At 56.8% G+C, this 19,772-nt stretch overlaps 4 protein-coding genes across 4 annotated transcripts; 1 reads left to right on the top strand and 3 right to left on the bottom strand.

The window, feature by feature from the left end:
• On the bottom strand, positions 1 to 3,185 carry AIRE (autoimmune regulator; the record flags this gene model as incomplete). The annotated part of the gene is made up of 12 exons (XM_082003436.1): positions 2,939 to 3,185; positions 2,672 to 2,846; positions 2,420 to 2,572; positions 2,241 to 2,312; positions 2,017 to 2,134; positions 1,760 to 1,880; positions 1,531 to 1,608; positions 1,075 to 1,190; positions 793 to 1,002; positions 601 to 697; positions 253 to 321; positions 1 to 81 (listed from the first exon to the last, which is right to left on the bottom strand). Exons 1-12 carry the CDS (start codon positions 3,077 to 3,079, stop codon positions 1 to 3), a joined length of 1,431 nt encoding a protein of 476 aa, XP_081859562.1. The 5' UTR covers positions 3,080 to 3,185.
• Positions 3,186 to 8,747: 5,562 nt separating this feature from the next.
• On the bottom strand, positions 8,748 to 9,596 carry LOC309407914 (uncharacterized protein; the record flags this gene model as incomplete). Its single annotated transcript, XM_082003581.1, has 1 exon — positions 8,748 to 9,596. The coding sequence occupies one exon, from the start codon at positions 9,594 to 9,596 to the stop codon at positions 8,748 to 8,750; it is 849 nt and encodes a 282-aa protein (XP_081859707.1).
• A 1,987-nt stretch (positions 9,597 to 11,583) lies between these two features.
• SCLY (selenocysteine lyase) lies at positions 11,584 to 17,626 on the top strand (the record flags this gene model as incomplete). The annotated part of the gene is given in 15 exon segments (XM_082003546.1): positions 11,584 to 11,633; positions 11,707 to 11,819; positions 11,922 to 12,022; positions 12,183 to 12,339; positions 12,686 to 12,813; positions 12,935 to 13,099; positions 13,453 to 13,559; positions 13,895 to 13,931; positions 14,314 to 14,397; positions 14,563 to 14,665; positions 14,848 to 14,923; positions 16,535 to 16,580; positions 16,583 to 16,613; positions 16,616 to 16,683; positions 16,687 to 17,626. Coding segments are annotated over 15 exon segments (1,335 nt in total). The 3' UTR covers positions 16,756 to 17,626.
• Positions 17,627 to 17,933: 307 nt separating this feature from the next.
• On the bottom strand, positions 17,934 to 19,169 carry SLC35G2 (solute carrier family 35 member G2; the record flags this gene model as incomplete). The annotated part of the gene is made up of 1 exon (XM_082003506.1): positions 17,934 to 19,169. One exon carries the CDS (start codon positions 19,167 to 19,169, stop codon positions 17,934 to 17,936), a length of 1,236 nt encoding a protein of 411 aa, XP_081859632.1.
• Positions 19,170 to 19,772: the final 603 nt, after the last annotated feature.

Raw genomic sequence — 19,772 nt, 5'->3', positions numbered from 1 at the left:
CTAGTCCAAGAGCCCCTGGCTGTCTGCGAGGGGCCGCGCCAGGCTCTGGAACGCCCACTGCATGATCCCGTCCCAGGCGCCCTGTGGAGTAGCCCCACAGTGTCACTGTCACTTTTCATCTAATGCCCTGCCCCCATCGGCTGCCCTGGCTCTCCCTGCCCCACCCACAGTCTGACGTCACGCTGTGGGTCACACCAGAACTCTGGTCCCCTCTGTTTTGTCTCTGCCTGTTGGTGTCCTCGAGTTCCGTACCTCACCCAGGAGCGCGTCCAGCTCATCCCTGCTCAGCACAGGGTCACTGCTACGGGAGGCGTCCTCTGCCTGTGGGAGGAGACGCGTCCTGCCAGCTTTCCTGCCTGCCCTCTGCCCGCTCCCCTGTGGGTCAGGGCTGGTGCCCAGGTTCAATCCCTCGCCTGCAGCAGCCTCAGCTCATACGTCCCCTCCAGCACAGCTTCTCTGATTTGCCTCCAGCTACAACTGGCCGGTCCCTCGCCCAGCCTGAACCACCATTCCTCAGCCTCATTGCTCCCTTCGTAACCGCTGCTTCCACCTCACCCACCATGTTTCCTCCCATTGGGGCCAGGTGCTGGTTGTACCGACCTTTGCTGCCTGTAGCAGGTGGTCGCCGGCCGCTGCGCTGCTCTCCAGGCTGCCCGTGCCTGGGGTGCCTGCACAGGCTGTGCAGAGCAGCAGCCCCCTACAGCCATCAAGGGGTGACAGACCATGAGGGTAGAGCCCCCCTCCAGGGGAGGAATTAAGGCTGGGATGTGGCGGACGGTGGGGGGTGCTCACCCAGGGTCCCCACTGGGTGCGGGGCAGTGTTGGGGCGCGGGGATCCGGGTGAAGCAAAGGCCACAGACGCTCCCATCACCTCCGCCCTGCTGGGCGCCGCATGCCTCCTCCCCCAGGATTTTGGGTGGTTGACCCACAGCCGTGTCCACCTCCCGCAGCCGGCCCGGCTCAGCCATGCTCGTCACACAAGAGCTGCACTGCCACGTCCCGCTGCACAGCCAGAGCGGGGTGGTGAGGGACAGCCAGGGGACACCGGGGTCCCCATGGCACCCCAGGGCTCACCTGGGGACGCGGGGCAGTGGGGGCACCAGGCAAGCGAGGTGGAAGGCCCTGGGGCAGCCGTCACAGCAGATGAGCTCACCACCATCACCGCACACTGCACACTCATCCTCATTCTCCTGCCCCGGGGAGCGGGCAGGGGCTCATTGCCACGGCCACCACTCCCCGGGGGGCACTGGCCCACAGCCTGCACCCATGGCTGTGGCAGGGCTCATGCTGGCTTGGGGACCCCATCACCCACGACCCCCTTGCCCTCTACCCCCACACCACCCAAAACAAACACACCAACCCCTGCCAGGGCGGGCATCACCTGTTCCTGGGGCAGTGTAGCCTGGTGACCCCTTCAGCTGAGCCCTGGGTTGCCTGTGCTCGGCCAGACCAAAGGGACATGCCAGGGACACCCCGACAGCCCCCGGGGTCACCGGGTGCCTCTCAGGGCACTGACATGCTGGGGCTCACCTGATGGGGCGCAGGGTCCTGGCTGTGCATGGTGGGTGCCAGCAGCCGGCCCTGGGGGTGCACTCGGGGCTCCCCACTCTGCAGGCAAGACAGGAGAGGGGTTTGGGGGAGCTGCTGGGACAGCCCCATGTGGTGGGTATGGCTGTGCTGCCAGGCAGGGACAACCCCCAGCTGCAGCCTCGGGCGGCTGCAAAAGGGGGATGAAAGCGGGTGTGTGGGGGGTCCATACGCCTTGGGATGCCTTGGGCCGGGCAGGGGGCTTCAGGCTGCGGCTTCTGCTCCTGGCCCCCGGCTCCTCACAGGCAGATGGGGCATATGGCTCATCCCTGGCTTTGCTGCCTGTCTTGGAGCTGCCTGCAAGAGAGGCCCAGAGCAGCTCCGGCGGGGCCCCTCCCTGCCACCCCCCACCTGCGGGGCTTCCCCCGGCGGGCAGCTTCTGAATTTGGGGGCAAAATTGCACATGAGGCCAGCTGAGTTGGGCTGCACCTACCCGGCTCCAGCACGTGTTTGATGAGGATGCCCTCGACAGCTCCACGGGTAATGGGCACCTCGCTGCCTGCCACTGCCACTGCTCTCTGCACCGAGGCGGCCACGGCCTGGAGGGCTGCGGGCCAGGGAGGCGGCTCAGGGGGGCAAGCAGCCCCCCTGCCCTCGACTTCCAGCAAACAGGGTGGACAGGCAGACGCTGCCCCAGGGGAGTTGGCACTCACCACCGGCATGGGGGGTGCAGGTGGCATCCGCGCCCTCCGGCTTCTTCATGGTCCTCACCTTTGCCAGGGGCCCTGTGGGGTTGCGAGGGTGGGCGTCATGGGTGGCACAGCACCCCGCTGTGCCTCAGGGACCCCCCCAGCGCTCCGTCCCATCTCCACTCTGCTCCAGGTCTCCGTACCGGGGCTGGCAGCGTGCCGCAGGGAGGGCTGCGCCGCACGGGCCCCCTCCCGCTCTTCAGGGGCTTTCCTCTTGCCTTGGTGTCTGTGTGGGGCTGGTGCCATGGGGCTGGGGGAGAGACGCCTGCCGCGGCGCTGCTGCCCCAGCTCCACCTCTGCAAAGGGAACAGGGAAAGGGACAGGCGCAGCCAGCCCTGGGCATCACCCCTGCCCGCCGGTAGCCCCCAGGGTCCCCGTCTGGCCCCCCCCACTACCTCTGGGGAAGGCGCTGTGGAGGGGCCGGAGCCGGGTGTACCGCTCCAGGTTGTAGTCCTTGAAGAGGACAGCCCAGAAGTCATGGACGGCGGCAGCGTCGCGGCCCAGCAGCCAGGTGAGCAGTGCATGGAAAGCGCGGTGGGAGCCCTCCCGCTCCGTCCGGCTCAGCGTCTCCTGCCGGAGCCACCGCGGCACGTCGATATGCGTCCCGGTGCCACCAGCCGGCCCCCACGGCGTGGCCATCCTCTCCTGCCCCACGGCCTCACCTTGAAGATGTGCTCGGGGATGATGTCGTGGTCAGCCAGGCCGTGCAGCAGCGGGAAGACATCATCCACCGCCATGGCGATCTCGGTGCGGTGCAGTTTCAGCAGGTGCCGCAGGTCCCCCTCGCCCCCCGGCCCTGCCATGCTGCGGGGACACCACCGGGGCTGAGCAGCCCGCCCCGACGCTCCCCTTTAATACGTCCTGGCTGCCGACAGCGGAAATCTCACCAGGATCCCGCGGCCACACTCATTTCTGTAGGAGGCCACGTAACCTGAGATCATCCCTCCCGCCACCGGCTGTCCCTGCGGCATGGGTGCGCTTGCGCCCGCAGCATCAGCGCTCCCCCAGCCCCCGGGTTTGGGAGCACCAGCTCGGGGCATCAACAGCCGGCGTGACGCTAGCTGCTGCTGGTGGTGAAGGACACCAAAACACACAGTGACCACCCCGGGGTGGCCAAGGAGAGGGGGTCAGCCGGGGTGCTGGCGCAGGGGCCCCCGCCTCTCTCGTCCCCACGGTCAGCCAGGCGTTGGCCCAAAATTTCTGGACTTTCCACCGTACCTGCTTCTCTCATCCAGAAACTCGGCTGCAGGAGCACGTGGGAAATAATGCCCTGCTGGCAGGGGAAAATGGGAATATTTGCTCTGGCTACCTGCAAACCACCTTCTGCGGGCTGGCAGGAAAGCACTGACACCAAAGAAACACTACAAACACGGGTTGGGGTGCAGTTATGGATGCTGAACAAGCGAACAGCCCGCCTGAGGCACCGCACCGCTGCCCTCCGGCCTCCCAGAGCGATGGCAGTGCCACGAGTGAGCCCGGGGATTGCCCTGGCAGGCGCTGCCTGCAGCTCTGTCATCGCCCACTCTGGGAAACTGGGCAATAAAGTGATTTCACTGGACTGTAAAAAACTGCAGCCGGGGGAAACTGGTTCCTTGGGAGCATCGGGCATAGAGAAGCCCCGGGGGTCTGCCTGCTCCATACCAGGTGGCCAGGAAGGAGAAGGCTCCAAAGCTCCCATCCCAATTCCCGAACGTTTGGGATTTCCCCAGGATTAATTTCCAGCCTCTCTCCCTCCGGAGACATGTCCCTGCTGCCCCAGAGGCTCAGCCAGGGGTGCCGCGGCCGCGCGCAGCCGTCCCCACGCCTGATGCCCTCTGTACAGCACAACCCAAGCTGCCCAAGCGGGACCGGAAAGGGGCGCAAGAGGGGATGCTCCGTTGCGCGGAGCAAGGCGATACGGGTAGGAACATTCATTAGTAAGTCCTATAAGACTGGAGGGGTATCTGCTGGCTCCAAAGCCGTTCCAGGAGGAAGCGGCTGCTGTCCAGAAACTCGGGAATAACAAGACAACACCCTCCATGAGAGCAGGAAATACCCTCATACATGTCTGGTTAATAACGTGTTTACCCAAGGAAACACTGGCTCTGAAGCTCCTTTCAGCATTTGGGGTGACTTTTCCTGTGCAGGCAGTGGGAGCCGTGGGATGGGAGTCGGGCAGGCGCCATGCTGGGTTCCTCTGCCCCACACCGGGATTTCAGTGCCCAGCTCTGCTGTTGCGGGGACGGCTTCACCACCACCTGCCCGATGCACACCCCTCCCAAGGGACAACACATGGGTGTCAAGCCAAATGGGAGGTTCATCTCCCCTCCTGGAGCTGCCCCACAGCCCAGCTGAGGGTGCTGAGCACAAGCACGCTCGTGACAGTCTCACAGGTCTGCTCCACCTTTCCTAGGAAAACAGTTTTCCCCAGTGGCCCACCTGCAGTGCCACAATTTGGCACCGTCACCCTGCGTTAAGCTGTCTGGCACCTCTAGGACAAGGCTCTGGCACTTGCCCCCCTCCCCACACCCACCCGCCGCGGTTATGGGAGCTCCTTCGTGGGCAGGTGCCGCCCAACGCAGCCATGAACCACGTGCCCACAGCGCTGGGCTCGGACTGGTTTTAAATTCCAGCTTGGTGACTGTTTCTGTGCTCTGAATCACAGACAGATTGTTTTCCACATCCAACCCGTTCAGCAGTGCAGTAATTTGCATTTTGGGCTGTTTTTTTCCTGTTGCTTCCCCTTTCTGATCTCCTGGGAGATCAGATGGGTGTTTCTGTACAACCTCACTTAGAGGCAGCTGTAAGGCACTTGTAAGGGCTGCAAAAGGTCAGCTTTTGCTTGCAGAGGGGTGTAAAACCCTCCCTGGGGCTGGCATGAGCCCTACCTGGCTGTGAGGGGCCAAGGCTGGGGGGCCGAGGAGCCTGGCTGCGCTCGGGTTTCGGGATGCCCTCACTTTTCCATTGCTCCCCTTGCAAAAATCAGAGCAAAAGGTTCAAGGTAAGCCAGCAAAATTTGAGCTCAAATCTGACTGCGAAGGCTGAAGATGTCTCTCCACAAATGCCCAGTTAAATCAGCAACTCGGCGTCCATCAAAAGCCTTTGTAGCCCCGGGATGCACCTCGATCCCCTCCTCCCGTGGAAAGCTGCTGAAGCAAGTGCGCCCTTTCCGGCATTTCCTCCTTTATCATTTCCCTTCCACACCGAGGTCCCGTGGTGCAAACCGTCACCCTGCGCGTCTCTCGGACATCACCTGCCCCGTGCTCATCTCATAAAACATGTCCCCAGATCACAGTCAGGAGGGAACAGGCAGAGGTGGGGAACCCACCCACGGGATCACCCCAGGAAGGCAGGGTGCCCCCCACTCATCTCCAACACCGACCTCCCCATGCCCAAAGCACACCAAGTGCCCAAACACTGCCACCACGTGAAGAGGTTTCATCCCTCTTCCCTTACCTTCCGCTGCTCCAGGCTCCAGCATTTCTGGCAAATAAAAAACAAAAAAGGGGCTCCAGGTGGGGCCCTGATCCTAGACTCCCATTTCTAGCAGCTTCCCTACCGCTGCCCCACGCAGTCCGGATGAGAGCTGGTCCAGCTGCACGCTTCACGGCTGCTCCTGCAAGGTCAGGGAGGGAGAGCTGGAGTAGAGAAGATTTATTTTAGCTTCAGTTTCCTCTTTCCTCCCCCTTCAGAAAGAAGAAACAAAAGCTCAGAGGTATGTTATATTAATTTATTTGGGACACACCAAAAAAGGAAAGTCAACAACTGTTAACGTACAAAAGTACAGAATCCTGGGACAAGATTTACTGTCCTGATTAAAAAGGCACCATGGTCCCAAAGAAGAGTAATCAGAATACATCATTTAGAAATTCTCCCCCTGTTGCAGCAGAAACAGAGCCAGGCTTTGGCTCTATCCACAGTCAAACCCAGTTAAAAAAACAAGTATGATTTAAATGCGATAAACACTGCTCAGCCTGTACAAGATGTCATGAAAAGAATCACAGCCTAGAAGATGGTCGGACTTTTTTTTTTTTTGCCTTTTTTTTTTTTTTGCCTTTTTTTTTTTTTGTCTTTTTAAAAGGAAGGTGACAAACCACTAAGTGTGTAACTGAGGAAGACAGCAGACTTCTGACGTCTTCAGCTCGACTTTCTGTAAGACACATCAGTTAAACTGAAACTAGTAGGCTGAGTGTGGGGCTTCTGAATGAAATGTAATTCCCTGTGGTACACAGGAAGTCAGATTCGACAACCTTAAATTCCCTGAATCCCTGAAAATCATAAAGCACTATACAGCTGTGTTCCATATTCGAGTCAACCCTGGTGAATTTGCTTTACACACAAGCATGTATACTGTCAGCTATATTTGTAGTACAAAGGGGGTTTTACAGCAGTTATTTTAAAAAAAAAAAATCTACTTCGGCGAGGTCCGAGCTTGGCTATATTCCCTGCTGAAACAGAGCTGCTGGTGTAAAAGCCCAGTGAGAGGCTCAAGTCCAGCACCTCAGGGCTGGAAGGCGAATAGTTTAAACGTGACATCATTTGCACGGGGAAGTCAGTGAAGCACGTCAGAGAGAGGAGGAGAGAGAGGGCTGTGAACTCTCAAGCAGCGGAGGCTGAAGGGTGCTGCAAGAATGCGGGTGCTGCAGAACGCGTTAAAGCTGTAACGACGCTACGCATGATGCGGAATACACGGAGTTCACTAAATATTTTGGAGCAACTTACCATGAAGAACTTCCGAGAGACACAGAACAAGGATCCCGGCAATTCCTAACGAGCAAGGTCACTGGGAAGCTGATGCATCGCTCGGAGCCAGATGAATCCGTCCTTAGGCGGAGGGACAGTGCGGAGGGACACTGGAGCCTGCCCAAGCAGCAAGGCCGGGGCTGCCGCCACCTCTTGCGCTCGCTAGCTCTGCTGCGTCCCAATCGGACCAGCAGCTAATTTGTGTTTCATTCCTCCTTTGGCATAGGACTTCAAAGCAGTCCAAGAACTGATTAATCAAAAGTAAAGGAACTGCCAAAATTATTCGTACATGCATTTATTGTTAAAGGGAGCAAAAGCCAAAGAATGAAACAGCACGAGTTAATGTCAGTAAAATGATGTGCAGGACGGAGAAGAAAGAAATGGGGAAAAGCTGAGATACTGGAGTGGGGAAGCCAACGTTCACACTGAAAGGTAAATTTGAAAACCAGGCAAGTTTGCGCTCTTTCTACCAGATAACTTCTGTGGACAAATAGAGACTTGGGGTTTTGAATTTTCAGTGTTGTCTGGCAAGGTTTGTGAATCTCACCAGAGAGATCTCCAGCGCTGGGTTTCACTGAAAGGTCAAGTGTCTCATCTTTAAAAACCAGTAAAGCAACTCTAACTAAAAATGACACGATACCCTCGTACTGCGGGTATCTAAAAATCACAGACACGTCACTGCTCAGGATGTACGTGGGCAAGAGGGTCACACTTTGTTCAAACAAACTCCGGGTGGAAAACGACTGTTTCCACCCTGCTGGTCTGCACCGACCTCGGGGTGGAAAAGCAAGTCCAGATTCAGGTGCCTTTTTGCTGTAAATACCGCAGCTACCCACACCTGGGAAGGTTTTTTCTTCTCTGTATCCTAAGGTGGCAGGATAACAGTTTCTAAAATTCTTCCCATCTTAAAACTAAATAACGCAGTTTGCATCCTTCCCCCTATCTTGCCCGCCTCCCCTGGAAGAGAAAACATTACTACTTCATTTTTTAGGATTCACACCTCAGATCCTAGATTAAGGAACTTCATGTTAAAACTTGTCCAATTATGGGAAGGTTTATCCTGATCAAGGAAACGTCATTAAAATAGAATCTACAATAAAACATTCATAATCACCAATGCTTTTACAGCCAAAGCACTCAAATATCTCCTGATACCTCTCTCTCTTCCTCCTTGAGCAAGAGAGCAATCCCTTCACAAAACTGCAGGGTGCCTCTCCGGGACCGGGCAATACAAGCTGAAAACCAGCTTCCTTCCTCATAGAAACACCAAATTCTGCTGAAATGGGCTGAGGACCTTTCACTCCCACCTAAACCAGCAGGAGTTAGGGCTTTTCAGCCCACAAATTTTCTATGAGCAACAAGTCCAAGTTATTTCCCTGCAGCAAATCCGAGTCCTATTTCATTTTGTTAGGCCACCGCCGGCTCAGAAATGGTGAGAGAATTCCAAAAACCCACTGATGTAGACAGGACCTTGTAAGAAGAGGCTTATATGCTACGTATCCTTAGATCGTCTGCTACGTTTGAGCCTTCGCATCATTAGCCGCTGACTATCCTTCCAAATTCACGTGTTTTAGTCCTTGCCACTGTTGTCGTCATCCCAGCGCTCTTCCCCGGAGGCAGGATGTTCCTGAGCTCTGGCTTGGGGATCTACAACAATCACTTCCAATTGATGGTGGGATTTCAAACTTGCCTAACGTGTGCATTGCCACCTCGTACTCCAGCAGCTCTGCCTGCCAACCGCGGCATGCGTTAGCAGTTTTTCACCTTCTCCACAGTCTCGTAGAACCCAGGCCTAACTCTCCTGATGCTCATCCGTATATGCTGGCACTCCAGGGGCATGGCGGCACTCGCAGGAGTCGCAGTGCACCGGCGCTTCCTTCTGCCCCGCAGCGAAAAGGCCGGAGCCCCGCCATTCTCCTCCTCCGCAGGGTAGGATTCATCCACGCTCGTGCCTTCGTCCGATTGCTCGTCACTTTTATATTTCATTTCCTTCGCTCTGCTTCCTTCCTTCTCCTCCTTGGCGAGTTTTCTGAAGTGCTCCAGACATTGTATCTTTTGTCTTCTTTCCATCATCTTCAATTCTGGCTTGTCTGTGAAATCTTCATAGTACATTTTTCTTTCGCTTCTTTGATCTTCAAGAAATTTCCACTCGATGCTAGTCATTTTTATACCACTGTATTCCTCCAGTTTATTTCTTGTCTGCGTGTCTGTACAAAATACGTCAAAGAGCTTCTCTGAACTCTCATTGAATTTGTCAGCTCGCTCAGTAAAAGCCTGGTTCTGTCTCTGCTTTCTGGTCTGATACAATCTGGTAAACTCTTCGTACATTTTGAGGATAAGCTTCTTTATATTTTGCGTCGCGATGGTGTGCAAGTTGCAAACCAACCAGTGCTCTTGCAGGTGCTCAGCGAGCAACTGGGCCGCATCCTCTTTGGACCGCTGGGCCTGGCCAGCTCTTTTGGGCTGCAGTAAATACAGCATATTCTGAACCACATCCTTCTTGGTTGGCAGTATTCCCTGGGTGAAGCCCGAAGACTCTACATATTCAACAGTCCCCAGAGTCTTCCGTGCTCTCACCTCGGTATCCAGTGATTCCATCACTGCTTATTTATCTTGTAGTTATGACATAATCTGAAAGAGGAGGAAGGGGGGGGGAAAGAGGAGTATGTCAAATGAAGCTTTTTTTTTTCTCTGCAGCAAAAATAAACAGATGAGAAGACATGCTCAGACCAATAAGATCTGGGATATTATGTTGTACTCCGCTGCTGTTGGATGGCCGCTGTATTAGCCCAGCCCATTTAAACATCTGCACGTTGAGACTCTCTCGCTCCTCTGTGCGGTTCTTAAAGCCTAATACGGTGTGTTTGTTTATGTTAATTAATTTTTAATTGGGTTTTGGAGTTCATATTGTAAATTACAGTAAGTCAAGACCGCCTAGGGCACAGGACTTCAACGCCGGCACACCAAGACTGGCATGCCTCAACACCAGCTGCGCCGCAAAGCCCCACGGTTTCTCCGACCCCGGTACGGGGGCTGCCTAAAAAGGGGGGAGCTCGCTTCCCCCGTGGCTCCTCCCGCCTCGTCCCTTCCCCGGGAGCGGCCCCGAAACACCCGCTCGCCCTCCCGGTGCCCTCCAGCTCTCCCTGCCCCCCCGGCCGAGCCGCCGCCCGCAGCACCGAGGCCTGGGCCAAGATTACTCATGGCAGCCGGCGGCGGCCCTGCCCAGGCCCAGCCTGCCCCGCAGCGTGACTGGCGCTTTTCCCGGCCGCGCAAGGCGCCGGGCCGAGGGGGCACCGCAGCCTGCGGCTCTTCAGCCGCGCCTCGGCCCCTCCGCCCGCCGCCGCCCCGGCAGAGGGGGGCCGGGGAGCCACCAGGCCCGGGCCCGCCGAGGACACAGGGCCCGTCGCGGGCTCCGGGCCTCCGGCCGCCTCGGCCCCCGCTTCGGCCGGCGGCGGCCGGAGGCGGGGGCGCCCGGGGGGGCTGCGGGACCGCCGCCCGCGGGAGGGGGACGGGGGCCGCCGCTGCCCCCCCGGCCCCCGCGGCCCCCCGCGGCCCCCCGCAGCGCTGAGTCACGGCGCGGTGCCGGGAGGGCCCCGGGCGCCGCCCGCCCGCCCCGCCTGAGGCCTGCTGCGGGCCACGGGCCTCGGGCGGGGGTCGGCGGGGCCTGGCGCGCCCTGCCCCCGGCCCAGCCCGGCCCCTCCCCTCCCCGGGGCTCACCGCCATCTTGGAGGGGGGTCTGCGGAGCCTGCGCAGGAAGGAGCGGGGGGAACAGGCCGAGGTTGCCGCCGCCATCTTGGAGAGGGGCAGCGCCGCAGCGGCTCCCGCCCGCCCCTTCCCGGAAGGGCCACCCCCCCCGCGCGCGTCTCGATGGCGCGCGCCGGAAGCGGGCGCCGCCTCGCGCCTACCCCTTCCGCCCGAGGCGGCGGCACCGGCCGCGGGATTGGCTGCGCGGGGAGGAGGGAGCGGCGCGTGAGAGTGAGTCCACGGCCCCGACACCACCCCCCGCCGCGCACTGGCGGCCCCGCCCCCCGGCGCCCCCTGGCGGGGGCGGGGCATGACGGGGTCCCGCGGAGACCCCAGGGCGGAGCCGATTGGTCACGCCGCAGGCGCCGCCTGCCGGGGACAAATGGGAGCTCCGCGGGCTCGGCGTCCCCCGGCTAACGGGCGGGCGCAGTATGGACCGCGGGGATGACGGGAGCTGAATGGCCACTGCTCAGCCGGCGGGAAGCGGATTGGCGGGCGGGAGGGCGCCATGGCGGCGGGGAATGGAGGAAGGAGGGAGCTGATTGGCGGTTGCTGTTATTGTGGGCCAAGGGGAGAGGGAGCTGATTGGTGAGTGCCGTGATGGGGGAAAGAGAGGGGGAGCTCATTGGTGGGTCCAGTGGCGGTCGGACAGGGCGGAAGGGAGCTGACTGGTGGCGCCGCGGCGGTGGGGCAGGCCGGAGTGAGCTGATTGGTGGTGCCGCGGCGGTGGGGCAGGCAGGGCAAGCAGCCTGGTCTCCGCCATGGGCGCCCACGCGTCTGTGCCCCGTGGTGCCAGGGTGGTGGCGGCAGCGGGACGGCGGCGGTGACGGTGACGGCAGCCATGGGCGCCGGAACGGAACCAGCAGAGGCGCGACGCGACGCGGCAGAGGGGTGAGGCCCCGACCTGCTCCGTCCCCCTCCTCCTGCCCCCCGGTGCCCCCTCACCCGCCATCTGCCCCCACAGGAGGGTCTACCTGGACTACAACGCCACCACTCCCCTGGCCCCTGAGGTGGCCCAGGCCGTGCGGGATGCCATGTGCCAGGCCTGGGGCAACCCCAGCAGCTCCCACCCTGCAGGTAGGGACCCGGGGGAGCTGACATGTTGGCTCCCTGCTGCGGCCGGGCCAAGCTCCGTGGCTGTGGGAGCCCATGGCGGAGCTGCCGGGTCTCATTCTGCAGGCAGGAAGGCAAAGGAGCTCATCGGCAGTGCCCGGGAGAGCCTGGCAAGGATGGTTGGAGGCCGGACGGAGGACATTGTCTTTACCTCGGGGGGCACGGAGGTGGGAGTGGCCACAATCTCTGTGCGGGGTGGTGACCCCCACCTTCCCGAATGCCCCTGGCTGCCACCTCCTCTCAAGCAAGCAGCGATGAGGAGGGTGGGGATGAAGAGCGCCACACTTCCTCTGGGCCTTCATTTTCCCCACTGTCTCCTGTCTTAAGGCCAACAACATGGTGATCCACACAGCCTGCAGGCACTTCCATGAAAGCCAGGCCAGGCCAGGGGACAGCTGGGGGACGCCGCACATTGTGACGTCGAGCGTGGAGCATGACTCCATCCGTCTGCCGCTGGAGCAGCTGGTGAAGGAGAGCCTGGCGGGTGAGTGGCAGAGGGACCGCAGGGGGCAGGTCAGGGACGTCTGGCTGCAGACTGGGGTTTGTGAGGGGGGACTTTTCTCCACTGGCATTTTTGCAGAGGAGGATGCTTCCTCCATGTTGTTCCCCTTTCTCCCTCCAAAGAGCACTGACTCCCCACATGGTGCCCCTTTCCCTCAAGCTGGATGCGTTACCCCATTGGCATCCAATGCCAGCCCCAAGAGCCGCTGTGCTCTCTGCTTGCGCACCAGCTGCCTGCACAGCTCTCCTGCTTGCTCGCTGGGGCACGGGCAGCCCTTGGTGCTGCCAGGCTACCCAGCAAATCTCAGGGCTTGCTTCTTGGCTTGCAGAAGCCACCTTTGTGGCTGTGTCCCCACAAAGTGGGCGGGCTGAGGTGGACGACGTCCTTGCCACTATCCGGCCGACCACCTGCCTGATTTCCATCATGCTGGCCAATAACGAGACTGGGGTCATCATGGTGAGTCTATGTGACGAGGGAGGACAAGTGGGACAGGGTGGGGACATACTTGCAAGAAGGTGTTTGATAAGAGGGAGCAAACAGTTCTTGTTTGCAAGCAAACCCTCTTCTCTTCTGCCAGCCTGTAATGGAGCTGAGCCAGCATGTCCGTGCCCTCAATCAGCGGAGAGCAGTGGAGGGGCTGCCCAGGATTCTGGTGCACACGGATGCGGCGCAGATGATTGGCAAGGGACGTGTGGACGTGCAGGAGCTGGGAGTGGACTACCTTACCATCGTGGGACACAAGGTATGGCCCTGTTCACGTGGCCCAGATGCTGTTTGCCCTCTAAGACATCTCTGTTGGGGTTCCAGGGAGACTTTGGGTGCCCCTCACCGCTTGATACCTCATCAGTGGCCAAAGATTTCCTGCTGGATGGTGCTCTGGAGACAGTCTTCAGCTGGGTGATGAGGCTCCTGTGAGTCAGGAGACCCGTTTGGAAGGGGGAGCAGGAGGAGGCCAAGGGTGGCGCACAGCTCTGCAGCAACCTGCGCCTGTGAGACGGGCAGGGGTCAGCACTGGACACTCAGATTTGGGCAGGAGTACAGGAAAGGGACACCTGGCAGTGTCCCCAGGGTCACTGCAGCTGTTTCTCCCCACAGTTCTACGGCCCACGGATAGGCGCGCTTTACGTGCGCGGCCTTGGCACCACCACCCCACTGCACCCCATGCTCTTTGGAGGAGGACAGGAGAGGAGTTTCCGGCCGGGGTAAGGTGGCTGGGTGGTGGCCTGGAGAGCTGGGCCTTGGGCTGGTGGCCAAGCCACGTGTGGTTACTTAGTCTGAGCTGAGCTGTCACCTGCCAGCCCTGGGGCGGGCAGCCCAGTGCAGGAACATGGATCTGTGCATGGAAACTGCGGGAGCGTGGTGTGCAGGCTTTGCCGTGGGAGGAACCACAGGGTGGAACTGCCGCCTTCCCAACCACCTCAGAGAGGTGTCTAGGACCCTGTTCTAGTAGTGAAGGGTCCCACACGGGGAATGTCTTTACCCTGAGGTTGGGTTTCTGGTCTGGAGAAATAACTCACCGCTCCCTCTTCCCTTCCAGCACTGAGAACACCCCAATGATTGCCGGCCTTGGCCAGGTGAGTCAGCGATGGTCACGGGTCAGCGGTTCCCTGGCAGTGCTGCCCGGCGAAGCCAGCACGGAAAGAGTCACTGGTGCTCCCTGGTCATTAGAAATGACAAATTCAGGGTGCAGGAGGGCAGGTGAACTACCAGGAAAGGAGATGGGGCTTTCTGTTGCCAGTTAAAGGAGGTGCTTCAGAGCATCTGCTGCAGGCTTTGCAGCCTTGGCAGTGGGCAGTCACGCAGCTCATGTGGCGCAAGGCACCGAGAGGCTGTTGGGGAATGCTGGGGACAATTGCAGAGGGTGTTCCCAGGCTGGACTCACATGTCAGGGGGCTGTGCACGGAGGGAGGTGTCGGGGGGTCGCTGACAGAGCCTCTCTGTGTTTTCTCTCCTCAGGCTGCAGAGTTAGTGAGCAAGAACTGGGAGGCCTATGAGGCTCATATGCGGGGTGTTCGGGATTACCTGGAAGCCAGGCTGGAGGTGAGCAGACCTGGTTCCTCTTTGTCTTTCCCCTCCCGGGGTCTCAGCCTGCGGAGTGTGGGGCCTGGAACCAGGGTGGGTATGTCCCTCAGGCCCTGCCACTGCCTCATCAGGACAGAGCTGCTCACAAATCCAGAGTCGTTCACAGTCCTCTGATTTCTCCAGGCCTCCTTTGGGAAACAGAGGATCCACCTCAACAGCCACTTTATGGGCTCCAAGCGACTCTGCAACACCTCTAACTTCTCCATCCTGGGCCCAGGCCTTCAAGGTAGCTCTTACCCCACTGCTGCCCTGTGATGGTGCCCACAGAGCCAAGCACCTGCCCCACACAGCGGCCTTTGGCTAGAGACTGGCAGGTGCTCAGCTGTGGCTTGGGCAGGGAGATGAGGCAGGCAGCAGCCCTTGGAGAGAGCCCAGGCGCTGGGAGACCTGTGCTTGTGTGTGCTGCAGGGCGAAGGGTGCTGTCTCGCTGCAAGACGCTTCTCGCCAGCGTTGGGGCTGCCTGCCACTCTGAGAAGGGGGATCGGTAAGCAGCCGGCTTTGCCAGGCCCAGGGCATCTTCCCAGAGGAGTGTGGGTGGGAGGGAAATAGGACAGGGAAAGGGACCATGGGTGGCTGTGGGCAGCGTAACCTGGAGCAAAGAGGGTGCAGAGGTTTCCAGAGGGGCTGAAAGGCTGCAAAGGAGGTTATTGCAGGAGACACAGCTGGAACGCTTGACTGCTGCTTGGAAGGACTTTGTCCTTGCTGGCTTTGGTGATCCAGCTGAGCTTGGAAGTGCTCTTCAATGCCTGGCACTGCCGGAAGATACTGCCTTATGTCCGTGTGTGCCTGGCTCACCCACTCCAGCCTAGTTTGGGTCTCCAGTAGGCTCCTTTGAGGGTGTGTGCGGACAGCAGGTGCTTTTGGCCTGGTCTAGAGCAATGCCCTACAGACATGGCACAGCTGCCCAACCCATGGGGACATGGCAGAGGTTCTTCCTTGGAGGGGAAGGGCCAGATCCACTATAGGGAAGGTGCCTTTGGAAAGCAAGCAGGGTGCCAAACAGGAGACTGGTCTACCTGGAGTGCATCTGCAGATGTGCTCCCTCTTACAGCTTGATGAAGCTTTCTGGTGATGCATGTGCTTCCTCAGCCTTTGAGTTAAACCCACTCACCTCTGTTTCAGGCCCTCCTCGATTCTGCTCAGCTGTGGGATCCCCTACGACATGGCGCAGAATGCCTTGCGGCTGAGCGTGGGGCGAGACACCACCCGGGCAGACGTGGACCTGGTTGTGCAGGACCTCATGCAGGCTGTGGTGCAGCTGGACCAGGACCAAGCCCTGTAGACCCTGGGAGCAGCTCCCCGATCATCACCCAGGTTCTCTTTTGGGGTGGGATTGTGCCCTGCTTGGCCCCTGGGTGCTGGCTGCCTGTGTCAGTTTGGGCTCAGGTTTTGGCAGGATTAGTTTTGCACCTGATCCCCAAGTCAAACTGACTCAGCCTGCAGTTTGTGATCGTGGCTCAGACGTTGGGGAAGTGCGATCACTCATTTCGGCAGCAGTGTGCTTTTAGGTCTGCTTAGCCGTGTGTCAGCTTGCACTCACAGGGATCACGGTGGGGCTGGCATGGCTCTGCAGCATACATGGCTTGAGCAGAGAAGCTAGCGCAGGTGCTGGCAGCGGCAGGGAGCTGTGCTGGGGAGGGGGCTTTGCTGCTTTGGGGCTGGGGCAGCTCATCAAGAGCTTGCTCAGGACTCTGTGGTCCCCGCCGCAGGCATTCGGGGAGTCCTGCTGTTGGGTGCTCCTCACTTACCAGCATGTACCCAGCCGGCTGCACACATGCATGCGTGTTGGCATGACGGAGTCTCAAAGCTCGATTCCCTCCAGAGCAGAACAGGCGTGGAAGCCATAGGAGATGGAGCCTTTTGCCCTGGTTGCTTTCCACAAAGGAAGCTTTCCTGCTGTCTTATCACTCAGAGGAGGAAAGACCATCTGTCCTAGAGGGAAATGGGGAGTTGGTAGAAGCACAGCAAGATTCTGGGCTGGGAATTGCCAGGGCCCTAAGCTACCAAAGGGTTTTCTGGCTGGGAAGGTGTTGGGTGCAACTTTCCCAGCACTGTGTTGTGTTACCTGTTCCCCTTCCTCCTGTCCTTCCTACAGTGGGCAGAGTTCCTGTTGCCAGCTCCACATGCTCCTAAAGGAAACAGAGTTGTCAGAGCAGCTGTAACTGTGCCAGCACCCGAGGAAACGTGTCTTCCCTGTGTGGCCCGGGCGGTCACTCTCATCACCGACATAGGAGGACACAAGTGTAACACGGATTAGGAGTGTTGCTAGCTGGGATGACTGATGTTGGGGAACCTGATCTCCCTTGGTATTCATAGGAATAAAAGTGATTGCTGCTGCTGTGGCTTTTTCCCAATTAAAATGTATTTTCCATGGGGGAAACTGGACTGTTTGGGGTCATCTGAGCGATGTCTTTTCCCTCAGAAAATGCTCGTGTCCCAGAACAGGGGCGCAGTCTGCTGGAGCAGGGAGGTGCCCGCTGGTTCTGGTTGGCATGGAGCCCATGGACAGAGATTCTTAGACGCTGATCTTTCTCTTTACTAGCCATACATTAGCACAGCCAGGAATACTATTTGGAACCATAAAACCTTGGGTTTTGTAAATCTAATTTCTAACTGAAGTGATAGGACCCAAGCACACTGACTTCAAGTCACTGGATGCCTGTCAGGCTGTTCAGTGTTACCGCCACTGCTCACACCTCAATCTCAAATGCCATCTTTTCTTTTTCCTTTTTTTTTTTCCCCCTTGCATAATAGTCAAAAGCTCTTTCAGAAAAAGTGGTTGCACAGAATATTGCTCTGCCTCAGGGGTAGATGTTTAATGTATCGTGGGCCTTAGAGTTCTTGGGGACCTTTCTTTCAGAGCTGTGGCACAACTGGAGATCCAGTTTTTGGGGCTTGCTTTCCTCCACAGGAGGTCTAGGCTTCCTGCATTGATTCAGACCAAAATTTAACCACAAAGCACAAAAAGCCTTACTGATTTGTTCTTTATGCACACAGGAAATGCAAGTTTTAACCACAGAAATATTAGCATTACTTCATTTAGAATATTACAGCCAAAGCATAAGAAGTGTTACAGAGGATATGAATACTCTGGTTGACCATTTTAATGGTTTTACTGTTCATTTTTCTACTACCACACTGCACAGGAATGAGAGTCTCTAGTGAATCCCTCTGCCTCTCTATTGCCTTATACAGGGAAGGTGAGGAAGAACATGCCTATGACTTGGCCTGCACGTCTGTGGGCCAGCCTGTCCTTCTGCTCACGCACCCTACGTGCTGGAGACAAATCGCCTTTTCTCTGACAAACTGTCAGTGGTTGTACACACTAGAACAAATTCACCTGTCATGGAAGTCTGGAAATACCAACATTGCTACATCAGCTGTGAATTTAAACAGTAGAGAGAGGACCTGGCTGCTACTCTAGAACACCACAGAGTTGAAATATGTTACTTTCACGTAGTCACATAGCCAGAATTGGAGGGCAAAACTGCAATTCATTTAATGGAAGAATCCACAATCTCCTGATAATCTTGTCTTCCTAAATTCTTCCAGGACAGTTTATAACATGCAAGGAAAAAAACACTAACCAAAATAACCGCTCCCCCAGCAAGATCATAAGCACCTGGGAAAATCCGCAACACGATAAGCTGCAGGAGCATGGCGATGACTATCTCCAGGTGCTGTACGGTGCTGACCAAAGCGGGGTGGAACTTGCTTAGGGCATAGTAGACCCCCAGGAAGGCTGCTGTGGAGCACAGGCAGATGGCAAGGAGATAGCTCCAGGTTTCTCCATCTAGTGGGACGATTGGCTCTTGAAGTAAGAACATGGTGGATGCTCCCCACACCATTCCTGTCCAACTGAAGGTGAACAGTGCTGTCCACATGCTGATGTTATCTTTGATTGACCTGTAGACTATCATGGAGAGAGCTGTGGTCAAACCTGCCATAACGGTCATGGTATAGCCAAAAGCTTCTTTCCAGGTGCTCAGCAAAGAGTTTTCCTCCTTAACAATGTTGGGGATCATGACCAGACAAACACCAAACACGCTGCCAACTACAGTAATTATGTCCATGTATGCCATTCCTTCATCTATGAGTAAAAAGGCCAAAATGGCGCTGAACACTGTAGTGGTAGCCCTCCACATAATAGTCGCATTGCTGGGGGGAACTATAGAGAAGGAGGTATAAGCGCAGGTAATAGAGATAACATTGGAGACCCCATAGAAGAAGAGCCGGAGCCTGTAGCCTTTGGGGCCAAAGGGAGGCTCATGGTAATAACACACAACAGTAATGGACAGCACCTGTAAGACTGAACGGATGAAAATTAACTCTAGGGATGGCACTTTGGAACGATCAGAAATTAATCTTGTAATTAGAGCCACACATCCGTGGGCCACAGCAGATCCAAAAAGGACTACCCATGTTTTCCTCGACTGCAGTATACCTCCTTCAGGAAGATGCTGGGACTGCCCAATCTCACCGGGTTTTGGCAGTTGTGCTGGCTGAAGCTTGGTGTCTATTGTACCAAAAAAGGTTCTTTCTCTCTTTTTCCCATCATTCAGTAGTCTCTTCTTAGGATTGTCCTCCATAAATACTCCAGTATCTTCATTAACATCCTCATATCCCTCTTCTCCTGGCTGTGGATAATGAGAAGTATATTTCACTGTTACTGTGTTGGGATGTATTTTCACTCGCTTTTTGACTGGGTATTTTTGGGAAGACTTCTCCATTTCCTCAGAGAAACGTCCTGGTCTTAAGAAAAAAAAAAATGGAGAAGCGCTGCTATATTTATTTAATGAATAGCAAGAGATTCGTTAGTATGTAAATGCTGTTAGTGTTTACAAGCTATTTTTATCAACCAAGTCCAAGTACTAATAGATTGTTCTTGGTTTTGCTTAAATTTTCCGGTGAGTTACTGCTAAATACCTTTGATAATCAGGCCATTTGGATCTTAAAATCCAACTGTGGAACTTCATTTTAGCTTTTGAAGATGACACATTCTCATTATGTATAGTACATATAATGCATTCTAGTATATTCTTATTCTAATGAGAAAGTTCCTTGCTAAGCTTTTTGGACAATAAATACCCTGTAATTATGAATTACACTTATTGTTAATTGCTTGCTAATGTTACAAGATGACAGAAGAAGTTTGGCTGGAGGAGATGATCACCTTGTTTCTAAACTGGCAGAGAGCAACACAGGGAAATAGGGAGTATCCCTGCGCAAGTCAGCATAGTTAGCATGTGAATAAACAACACATTTTCGAACAATACTTTGACAGTGTTAAAAATTCCTTCTTCTTTTCACATCCTTTTATTCCTAGTCATTGA

The sequence above is a fragment of the Phaethon aethereus genome (assembly GCF_964289735.1).
Source record: "Phaethon aethereus genome assembly, chromosome: 9".
NCBI lineage: Eukaryota > Metazoa > Chordata > Aves > Phaethontiformes > Phaethontidae > Phaethon > Phaethon aethereus.
This window is presented reverse-complemented; position numbering and strand designations above follow the sequence as displayed.